The sequence below is a fragment of the Aquarana catesbeiana genome, linkage group LG04 (assembly GCF_042186555.1).
Source record: "Aquarana catesbeiana isolate 2022-GZ linkage group LG04, ASM4218655v1, whole genome shotgun sequence".
Taxonomy (NCBI): domain Eukaryota; kingdom Metazoa; phylum Chordata; class Amphibia; order Anura; family Ranidae; genus Aquarana; species Aquarana catesbeiana.
In genome coordinates this window covers 617,888,470-617,900,611 of record NC_133327.1, presented here as the reverse complement: position 1 = coordinate 617,900,611, position 12,142 = coordinate 617,888,470, and the positions used below count along the sequence as shown (strand labels likewise).

At 41.1% G+C, this 12,142-nt stretch overlaps 1 protein-coding gene across 2 annotated transcripts in view; it reads right to left on the bottom strand.

The window, feature by feature from the left end:
• Nucleotides 1-12,142, bottom strand: part of EHD3 (EH domain containing 3) — a 107,432-nt gene that overhangs the window by 14,369 nt on the left and 80,921 nt on the right. For both annotated transcript variants that reach the window (XM_073628288.1, XM_073628289.1), the window contains one exon: nt 4,472-4,884. In XM_073628288.1, coding sequence (XP_073484389.1) covers nt 4,472-4,884 — 413 coding nt within the window. The remainder of the gene's footprint in view (nt 1-4,471; nt 4,885-12,142) is intronic.

Below are 12,142 nucleotides of genomic sequence, written 5' to 3'. Positions count from 1 at the left end.
GCTGGATATACAGTACAAAAAGTGCAAAAAAGTTTTTAAAGTGCAATTTATCTTAATGGTATATATTGTAATAATTAATCAAAATATGTGCTCAGTATAAATAAACAATTGTTTCCCTTAAAATAGCTAATTCAAAACATTCTTGTGTCCCTGACTTCCAAATATTTAAAATGTAGCCATTTAAACATTCATTAAAGGCAGACATCAACGGAGCATTTAAACCACCAAATAATGATGCTCTCGTGCTAGAGGGTAATGCTGCACACTATGATCCAGATACAGGAAAAAACATAACAATAAACAAAAAAGAGTGTGCAAAAACATAAAAAGGCTTAATGCACACTGGATGTTTTTTGATGTTTTTATAGCAGCTGTTTTTGGCTGTAGACGTTTTTTTCTACAGTCATTAAACTCTCCATCATATTATCCTATGTGTGCATGTACATATAGGCTGTTATCAGCAGTTTTGGGCAGTGGCGTTTTTGATCAGAAACAAAACTAGTGGGTTCTGAGAGACGTTTTTCAGCTGCAAAAACGCTGTAATGCTGATAAACGCTGATTACCAGCGTTTTTTAATGTTTTTGATCCATTGAAAAAAAATTAAAAAAAAAAAAAAAAAAAAAAAAAAAAAAAAGCTAATGCGAAAAAATGCTAAAAAAGGAAAAAAAAACGTTATTGCAAAAACGTTGAAAAAAAAAACTCGCTGCAAAGCTACTGATGTTTTTATAACATTATTTTAACGTCCATTGTGCATGAGGCCTAAGGCTTAATGTACACGGGACATTTTAACAACCTCTCCTGAATGATTTAACTTGACAGATAGTAACCCACGTTTAAAACGTCCGTTTTGCCGCGTTTACATGCTGCGTTTAGCGGTGTCTTGCCTTGTTTGCGTTTAGAAGCGTTTGAAAAAATAATAATTTTTTTTTTTTTTTTTTTATAAAATAGCCAAAAATGAAAAACGCCTGTAAAAAAATGCAGCTAAACGTGAGTTACCGCGCTTGGCGTTTGAAATGCCTCTAAACACAGCTTCTGAACGCATTTTTTTGGGTTCCAAAAAAGCCTCTAAATGCAACTGCCTAGAAATGACTATAAACGACCCTGTGTACATGTACTGATAAGATAACATAGAGGAGAGTTCAGGAGCAGTTGAAAAAAATGCCCAACTGCTTCTAAACATCCGTTTACCAGCAGCAATGTACATGAGGCCTAAAAATCACGATGAAAACAAACAGTAAAGTGATACAAATAATATCAACATTAATAAATAAAGCCACCAATATAGTGGCAAAAAAACCCATATTCCGTATTAATCAAACAGTGGTATAATATAAATGAAAGTCCACTCCCAAAGGAATATTCAGGGCTCCAGTAGAGGCCAATATAAACAACTGTGTGTGAAAATGAAGCTCCAGTCCTGAAAGACTATTTCAGGGCTCCACTAGGGGGCCAGTGTAAAGTCTTGTGTGAAAATGAAATGCCACAGTTCCACGTGTTTTTGTCCCAAACCACCTCGGACATAAATATATGAATCTTCTTACTGGATAACCAGAATCACCAGATTATAAGAGATCACTAACGCAGGATACACCAAATGCAAATCACACCAGGGTATAGTAACAGTCTCTATGCCCAGTCTTCCACTGGCCTATTCCAATAAACTTAAAGTGGTGTTCCACCCAAAAAAAAAAATTAATGAATGTGCCTCAAAAAAAAAAAAAAAAAAAAAAAAATTTGTAAAATTTTTATTTTTTTTTACTCTCCTCTAAATGGCTGTTGCTAGGGGGTCCCTCGTAGTCTGCCTCCTTCAGTGCCTGGGTTCTTGACATCACTTCCCCTCATCGCAGGAAGGGTTCAGCTCTGCCCCCTCCCTCTTGTCAATCATCTGGGACATGTGACAGGTCCCAGATGATTGCGCGGCCAATCACGGTGCCACTCGGGCATGCACAGTGCATGCAGTCGGTGAATCCACAGCTGGGCGCCCACAGTTACAATGCTGGCGCCACCGAACAGAGAGGGAGATGAGCGAGGCTTCGATCCCCCGCATCGCTGGACCCTGAGACAGGTAAGTGTCCGATTGTGGTTGCTATGTCTGGGCGGTGCTTTGGTTGGGTGGTGACTCGGCGGTTGTAAGCAGCGCTAGCTGTCGGGTTAGGTTGCGCCCAAGCAGGTAAGCGAGACCTGGGAAGTGGAGCTGGGGCTGGAAGGAAGGAGCCGCCGCTGCCCCTCAGGGACAGAAAAAACAGCTCTGACATCGGTAGCATAGAGTGGACTGCAAAGGGTATCTGAACGTATTACACTATGGTTTATCTATTTCATTTTTGGGTCGCATACTATGGATAAGGATTTCCTAACACAGCTACCAATCTCCCAGTGATATACAGCTCAATGAATACTAAAGCCTGAGAGTTGGTAAGCACAATCTACAGCTGTGGTGGTGGGTTATCACCTTTATCCCATATGCACAATAGGGTGTTGGTTTCAGGTGCATGTTTAACTTGATTGCAAACAATATTATACTATGGCAAGCATTTTTGTTTCTCTTTCGGTGATGAACTGAGGGAACTACGCCTGAACTCTGACAGATCTGATTGGTCCTTGTCCCTAAAGGCCCTGGCTGGGTTTAAGCCGTCTGCTCAATATATTTTGCGCTCTGGTAAGGGCAATTTATGGTCGTGATCTTTTTGGATTATTAATTATTCCCACGCATGTTGTACCACTTGGAGGATCTGGGGAGTTTTCTCTCACTCTAAGCGATATTTGGACTATACCATTTATACTCCATATTTATGTTAATATCCACTAAGGACATTTAGCGCAGTTTATTTTTATTGTTAATTTGTGTTGTCACACTGTTTACTGCTGCTCTATTTTATTGCTCCAGCGCGGTATTTTTTATTGTAAGTGTCCGATTATTAAAAGTCAGCAGCTGCAGTATTTGTAGCTGCAGACTTTTATTTATTTTTTTTAATAATGGGAACACCACTTTAACTGTTATTAATGAAGCAGTTAATGTGCCCTGGTTCAATAATAACAGTTAAGTTTATTGGGGGGGGGGGGGGTTCACATAATTGGGAGCCCATTCCACTGGCTCCTGAATGCAAACAAACCGGGAGCATAAAGTGAAATGTCTGGATGGCCGCAGCCCCATAAAATAACCTTTATTGATCCATGATAGAAAAACGACAATCCATACAGCAATGGGGGTACAAATACATTACACACCTTCCCTGGTGCTTAGTGATAGCTATGACTAAGCACCAGGGAAGGTGTGTAATGCGTTAGCTGTGCTGTATTTGTACTCCCAATGCTATATGGATTGTCATTTTTCTGTCATGGATCAATAAAGATTATTTTATGGGAGTACGGCCATCCAGACTTTTGACTTTATGCTTCCTGATGCATGCAGGGCCAGCACCCTTTCCATTTGCACATATGCAGAGGAAGTGGAGTAGAGGGATTTTGTTACCTGGAGCAGTGTATTTTTCTTCAATGACCGGGAGCAGCCAGAAACAATTTGTTCAGTTTGCTCGAAGCACGCAGTGGGCATGCTTTTAGTACAGAACCTTGGAGAAACGTGGACTTATATGTAATTCAGCTGGCTGTTAAAGTGGTAGTAAACCTTGTAAAAAAAAAAAAAATTCTCCCTGCAACGCAATATCATAACGTGCTAGTATGCATCACATACTAGCACATTATGAGAGTTACCTTAAAACGAAACCCTTCAACGGCGCACTGTCACCGATACAGAGGCTTTCATCTTCATCCGGTTTTCATTTCGGACGTCACTCCCACGCATGCGCATGGGAGTCACTGTTTATGGCACAGACCTCTGAATGAATGGCACGGTATGCTGTTCCTTCAGAGCGCATGCGCCGGTGAGGTCAACAGCTGCAGCTCCGTGGAATATCTCCTAAACAGTGCACGTTTAGGAGATATTCATTTTACCCACAGGTAGGCTTTATTATAAGCTTACCTGTAGTTAAAAATGTCACAGATGAGTTTACTGCCACTTTAATGCCCACCGCATATATAAGAGGTAAGGGAACATATAAAGTTTTTACTTGTGTTTATACATGTGTTTTTGTTATCATAAGCTGACAAATGGGCAAAAATTAGAAATGTGCATTATTCATGTTTTTTACTGAAGATTCACCAAATATTTTTTAAACATTTTATTGTCCTTTGACAGCTGCAGCCTGTCGGCATCAGATGTCGATGTGTCTCTCTCTGTGTCGGGGACAGTGACAGCCGAAGCCAACAATTTTGTTTGTAAACAAACATCATGTGATCTCTAAGATAATGAACGTTAACCAATGGCTGTCAGTGATAACTCAGACTTGGAACTAGCAGAGTTCACAGCTTTGTTCTTTTAGTTCTAAAATAGTACCTGTAGATTTATATTTCCTTAATATAATACAACATAGATTAATATTTTCTTAGGTGTTAAAGCATCAGCAACGTGACTCACTTTTGCCAGCCGCGCCCTTTTGATCAAGTCATTGAGTTTTCTCAGGGCTGCATTTCTTGGAAGACTCTGAATATCTCTGAAGAGGTCTTGCTCCTCGGCTTCAAACAGTTTGCGGTTATCAGGGATGAGAAGCGGGTGGGACCAGAATGAACCAATGTAGACTCTGATCACCTCTGGGGTGTTGACAATTTTCCCTAGGGACCACATGAGAGCACCATAGACCCTCATCAGCTGCTGGGTCTCTATCTGGTCAGCCTTGTTGAGGACTACACGCATTTTGTCTTCATGGTTCTTCAGAGCTTTGATAACTTCTGAGAACTCATCAGAAATGTCCAGCTTGTGAGCATCAAACAGCAGAATGATGCGGTCCACCCTCTCCGCGAACCACTCCAACACGGCTGCAAAGTCATATCCTGCAACGACACAGTACATGATAAAGTCATTACAGGCCATTAGTATAAAGAAAAACATGGAACTGAATAATAAGGTCTGTTGGGAAGAAAATCCTGCACGTTACTATATTAGAAAAAAAAAGTTAAGTAACAGAAATACAGGTGAAGTTAATCTTGTGATATTAATAAGATTAGGGTTGCACCGATACTAGTAATCGGTATTGGTACCAATACTGAGTATTTGCACAAGTATCGTTAATCGTGCAAATGCACCGATACCTAAAACCAATACTTTCAGGCTCGGTTCTTTGAGCTGTCAGTGGGGATGAACAAATATTCCTCTGTTTAACCCCTTATTAACCCTTAATTTACTCTAATCAGCCTTAAATCCCTGTTCTCCTCCATTTAATTATTATTTTCCTGTTTTTTTTTTTTTGTTCACGTCTATTTTATAAACGATAAACAATTAAAACTTTTTTTTTGGTTTGCTTTGTTAGTGAATATTTTTACACATATATATTAAAATATATTTACACATTTCACATTGAAAAAGTGCAAAATGAAAAAACAAAACAAATTAATTTCATTTGTAAATAACTTTTCAATACTTTGTAACATTGCTGACAGCTGAAGTAAAAACAAAACAGTTGTGGTAGGTATCGGTAATTGGTATCGGCGAGTACCAAAAAAAAAAAAAGTATCGGTACTCGTACTTGTAAAAAAAAAAAAAAAAAATGGTATCAGTGCATCCCTATTAGAGATCTATAGTCAGACAGGGAGAATGTTCCATTCTTTGTTTCTTTACAGTCTTCAGCTGCTGCAAATAGACAGTTGATAGTGGTGGAACAAGTATACCTACAACTCAATTTGTTGTGCATGTAAATCTGAGCTTTAGCTACTGAACTCTGTAAGCAATGCAATATTTCTTTCAATAAGGCAGCTCAGAAAAGACAGGTAAACATGTGAAAGCTACAGCTCCACCTATTGGCTTGAGATGATAACAAAGGAAGTAAATTTAAACATATGTGGAATAAACATGGGTCTATTTTCAGATAAAAATGTTACCAAAAAAAGGCAAAACTCAATGAACCACTTGGTGTTTTATGTTTCTAACTATTCTAGTGCAATATTACAATTTATTCAAGTAAAAAAAAAAAAAACAAAAAAAAACACATATGTAAAATAATTTTTAATCTATACCATAATAAATAAATAAAATAAAAAAGATTCAGTACATCTCTGCAATACACGCACATTTTCCCATATTTTGTCCCTACAAAAATGCTTCAAGTATAGAAAGCTATCTGTTTATCTTGCCAGAAATCCATTGAGCTCCTAACTTCCTGTAGTGAGCTGACAACACTGCTTCTACTGCACTGAAATGTCAAGAAGTGTTGTCAGCCCTGACTAAGTTCTTCCCAGCTTGACTACAGAATGGCTCCCCATGTTATGGAAGAGAGGAGAGAAAGAGGTGATATGATGTCAAAATCAGGATAAAAGCCTAGGGTGACAATTTGGCTGCTCCATAGATACAGTGCAGTCAGTCAGCACTAGGAGTGTGGAGAAAAGGGCGCTCTTGACAACAAGGAAACTTTAACAAACAGTACATATGACTGGCTCTTGAGATGTGAATAATGCACCACAGCAGCACTTCAGAAGAGGGAAGCACACTCTACAGGAAAAAGAAAACAGAGAAGAAGGCGCTTCTAAGTGCAGTAATAAAACACTTTAATGACAAGAAAGGGTTAAAAACACTTACAAGATGAAAGTAAAAAGCAGACATATCAATGAATTCATAATGTCCAGCGGGATGTCTCCTGGAAATAGAGACAGCTGCAGGTGGAAGTTCCAGCCGAAACATTGTGTCTCTGATCCAAGATGGAGGGCCGTCCTGTCAGGACCAGCATGGAATCCAGGCAATCGGAAGTGACGTCAGAGTGGGCGGGACATGTTTCGCCCATCGCAAGTTGGAAGAAGGAGCGACTGGGCATGCTCCAAAACATGTCCCTCCCACTCTGACCTCACTTCTGATTGCCTGGATTCCATACTGGTCCTGACAGCATGAATACAGAAAGGGATGGTCGGCACCCGGGATGACATCCAAAATAGTATGTCTTTATTAAATACATGTACAAGGCTGTTTTACACATTGATATGCCTAATTTTCACTTCCATCTTGTAAGTGTTTTTAACCCTTCCTTGTCATTAAAGCAGAGTTCCACCCAAAAGTGGAACTTCCGCTCGTTGTACTCCTCCCCCCCTTCAGTGCCACATTGGGGGGGTAGCCTCAGTCACGGGTATTGATGTCACCGCCCGGGCTCCTCCCTCCTCCTTTCCCAGCCGCCGGGCCAGTAGTAGAGAGGAGTGGAGCCTCGCACATGAGCAGTAGGGTTCCCGGCGTGAAGCCGTAAGGCTACACTACCAGATTCCCTTACTCACAATGGAGACGGCATGCACCTGACAGACTATGAAAACATCAGCTTCAGTGCCGACATGCCGACAGGTAAGAGTCCGATTATTAAAAGTCAGCAGCTGCAGTGTGTGCAGCTGCTGGCTTTTAATTTTTGCAGCGGTGGGCAGACTGTAAAAAGTGTTTTATTACTGCACTTGGAAGCGCCTTCTTCTCTGCTTTGTCTTTCCTATACAGTCAGCACTGTCACCTGAGGAGAGGAGATGTGTTACAGGCAAGATCACTAGATGAAAATAAAGGAAAAAAAAGCCTGACAAAAAGAAAACTAATGCAACCACCACATCTAAGGACAGGTAAGCTGCAATATTTTACAATTTTGTTCATGGGTTTAGAAACACTTTAGGTTTATGAGTCTGACAGTACCTTTCACTCGAGATATTAGATATTAACAGTCCTTAGCAGGGACATTTCCTGACATCCATTTGACCATTACAAAAACCATGCAAAATGTAACATCAAAAATTTTACTTTTAACTTCAGAATATGAACGTACTTAAAATGCATTAGGGTTTCCTTTTAAATCATTGTCCTACTAACTTTAAAAGTGCTGGATCTGGGCCAAGCTGGAACTGATTTGCTTATTCCCAAGGTATAAGAAGAGTCATCGTCTACAGAAATATGATGTATTTCTGGTGAATGATGATCTCTTTAGCAGTGCCAGGCAATGATGTTCACATTTATCTGCATTAAACGTCACTTTTAGGCTTTCATATTTTCCAAGGAAGGTTGGTCGCTTGCTGCCGATACAGGAAACTGTATTGTTCTCACAAGGTTTATTTGTGTCTGTTATTACCGCCTTGGTGTGTGTAATTACTGGCTAGGGGGTTTCAGAGCAAGATACTATCACAGTGTGTTAGCACATGCAGTCAACACATAGATTCTTCTCCCCTCTCCTTGCCCAATCCAGCTCTCCAACTGGCCAAATTAAGTTCTGTTGTGCATATTTGTGACATGAGTCAGGCAATTCCCAGCCTGAATACAATTTCAGGAATAACTAAAGAATCGTTAAAATATTATGTTTACTTAAGGTTCACATTGATTTTATGCTTTATGTTAAGGTTCACTGAAGACTTTTGAAGAAGGTTTAAATGTAGACAATATATGGCAAAACATTTGTGGACATCTGAAAATCCCATTCTAAAACTATGGGCATTAATATGAATTTGCCCCCTCTTTGTGGCTTTACCAGGCTCCACTATTCTGAGAAGGAAAGCCTTCCATAAGATTTTGAAGTGTGCCTGTGGGAATTTGTATCCATTTAGTCAAAAGAGCATTTGTGAAGTCAGGCGGTGATGTTGAATGAGAAGACCTGACTTGCCATCAGAGTTCTAATTCATTTCCAAAGGTGTTTAGTAGGGTTGAGGTCAGGGCTCTGTGAAGGCCACTTGAAATCTTCCATACTTAACTCCTACAACCATGTCTATGGAGTCGGCTTTGTACACAGGGGCACAGTCATGCTGGAACAGCAACGGACCTTTCTCAAACTGTTACCCCAAGGTTGGAAGCACGCAATTGTCTATAACATCTTTGCATGCTGTAGGCATTTAACAGTTCCCTTCCTTGGAGACACGTAAACTCAGAATCGTTTGGAGTAGTATGTGCCCATATAGTAGGTGTGACACTCAGGTGTCCACAAACTTTTAGCAATACAGTGTAGATCAGTCTTTTTCAACCAGGGTGCCTTCCAGTTTCTTCAGGGGTGCCTTGAAAAAAATAACTAAAAATTGGCAAAAAATTGTACACAAGCCAGTGGGTGGATCAAGCCTGCCTTTTAGTTACACAAAGCCACATGTGCACCATTACAACCTTCTAGACACCTATGTCCTAACAACTAACAATGTCATCAGTTGATAAGGAGGACATCAGGTCCCTGCACAGCATCCTTGTTTGTCCCTCTCCTGCCCCTTTCCATCATCACTGGGGTCATATTAGTTGAGTGAGGGAGAGAAAATGAGGGAGAATAGAAACACTATAATAATAGTCTTTACCATTGTGCAAACCTGTGTTTGCTGTGGGAGAATAAATCACTTCTAATGTTGGGTGTCCTATGTATGTGAATGTTGGTGCATTCTGTAAAACTATTCGTTTTACATTTTAGGATGAGGTGCCTCAACATTGTGCATACTTTTTTATGGTGCCTTGACTGAAAAAAGGATGAGAAACACTGGTGTAGATCTTAGAACAACCCTAGGATACCAGAAAAAGTCAAAAATGCTAAAATGTAGAACAGAGGAGCTGTGATTGACTTGGATGGGATCGAAAATTCGATGTTAAGAAAAGGGTAGTTTTGGCTTTAAAGCAGTACTAAACTCTTTTTGTGAACTTGTACCTACAGGTAAGCCTATAGTAAGGCTTACTTGTAGGTATAGTGAATATCTCCTAAACTTGCGCTGTTTAGGAGATATTCACACTGGATGCAGCCTGTGATGTCACCGGCGCATGCGCTTTGAAGGTCCAACATACTGTGCCGGATCTTCAGAGCTCTGTGCCGTAGCTGGGGGCTGGAGTGACGTCATTGCGGCCCTGGCCACTTATTCAGCCAATGCCCACGAACCCAGAAGGAAGACAGGGAGAAGATGGAAGCCCTGTCAGTGTTGACAGCTCACCTCTGGAGTGCACCTCTCTACAATGCATACTAGCACATTATGCCATTGCCTTACAGGGGAAAGTTTTCTTTTTTTAAATTCCCACGTTTATTACCGCTTTAACCATCCACCATATCTGTGCTTATGTTTGCCTATGGATATTAAAAAGCTATGTGCTTGATTTAATATACCTGGTTTTGGAATGGGATGTTTTATAGCCACATACAAGTGTGTTACAGATGTGATGATCAAGAGGCAGCACACCTTTGGCCATATAGTGTACAATTATAGGTGACTATCAGAGCAGAAGTATTTGCTCATAGCATATGCAGGCTCTGCTTCCTGCTTCGTAATACCCAAAGTACAACTTTAATTTTTAGTTTTGGAAAGAGTGCAGAGGGATTTGAAAGGCTATCAGGTTTTTTATTTACTGTCTGTGCCTCTGTTAGGGGGGATAAACCCTCTCTATTTGCCCTGCTTACAAATTTTGGATAGTCACCAGAACAGTAATAGAGAGGAAGAACACACACTGCTCTTGCATATAGAGAATATTGGCTTTAAAAAAGACCTTGGGGTTTATTTACGAAAGGCAAATCCACTTTGCACTACAAGTGCACTTGGAAGTGCAGTCACTGTAGATCTGAGGGGGACATGCAAGGAAAATTAAAAAAACAGCATTTTTGCTTGTACATGATATGATGATACAATCAGCAGAGCTTCCCCTCATTTCAGATCTTCCTTTACAGTGAATGCAGTGAATTCACTTTCAAGTGCAATTGTAGTGCAGAGTGGATTTGTCTTTAGTAAATCAACCCTCTTGTCTAATCTAATCCCAGCATTTGTTAATCACATGTGGATCAAGTACATACTATTTACACCCTCCAGGACCCCCCATCCCTAAACAGGACTACCTCCCTTGATGTTCACAGGACCTCCTATAAGGTCCTAAACTATGAATAAAAGTCACGGACAGCAGCTTTGTCTGGCTTTGACAAGTACCCGCTTCCACTTCCGCTCCGACCACCTAGGCGATCCGAGAGGACGTTCTCCTCCCTTTCTTGCAGTCTTCTGGGACATGTCACAGGTCCCAGAGGACTGCGGGGCCATCTGCAGAGCGCAGTGCGACTTGCGGATGCGCAGGGGCTCCCAGCTGTGAAGCAGCAGAACAACGGTAAAAAAAATCGGGTAAGCACATCACTGGATCCCCGGGACAGGGGAGTGTCTGTTTATTAAAAGTCAGCAGCTACAGTTTTTGTAGCTGCTGACTTTTAATATACACCAATACGATTGGAGCTCCTCTTTAACTAATAGTAGTTTTTGTGACATTCAACTGGACCTGGTTAGAATTAATAAAGATGTTACAGAGGCAATCCACATTTTTATGAACAAAATAACCATTTTAGCATGTGTAAAATAAAAGATAGCCCAGCAGAGAGAGTGTTACATGTATATGGGAAAGTGATCCATTTATTATTAAACCTGGTTTCTGTTTTTGCGTATAATTGTTAATTACACAGGCATGCTCTGCTTCCTCCTTTGCAATACAGCACAACAGTGCTGGGACAAGGTCATCTACAGCCCAGGGCGAACATACCAAACTGCACCCCCATCCCTCCCTAAGATGTATGAGCATCGTGTGAGCAAAACCCCCCCCCCCCCCCAAAAAAAAAAAATTTGAGCACTAATCTGCATGCTTACTCCCTAAAACCCCCCTCCTCTCAGTACAAATCTCCCCCATGCTGAAATCCCCCCCACACACACACACCAACAAAAAAATTCCCCTCTTAGCACAAATTCTTCCATATCAGCTCTTCTAGCACAAATCCCCAAAATCTGCACTCCTAGCATGAATCCTCTTTCCCCATCTCAACATAAATTCCCCCAAATCACCACTCCTAGCACACAACCCCCACATTTCCCCTCCTAAAACAATTCCTACCCCCTGCTGCCCTTCAGGATTCCCCCTCCCAACAAAAATCTCCTCCCCCAACCACGTTGTGGCCCCCCCCCACGTCACATAATTCCACGGTGCCCAGGACAGTCGCCCCTCCTGCCCACCCCTTGTTCTGGCCCTGCAGTACAATAGTGATTGCATGATGTTCCTCTCCCCCAGTGTCTGACAATCAGGTATAAAATCAGTGTGTCTAAGTGTGTGCTCATTGAAATACAGTTTCCTTGTAGGGGAAGTGCCATTATTCGAGGAGACAGTGGGCTCAGGGCCCCT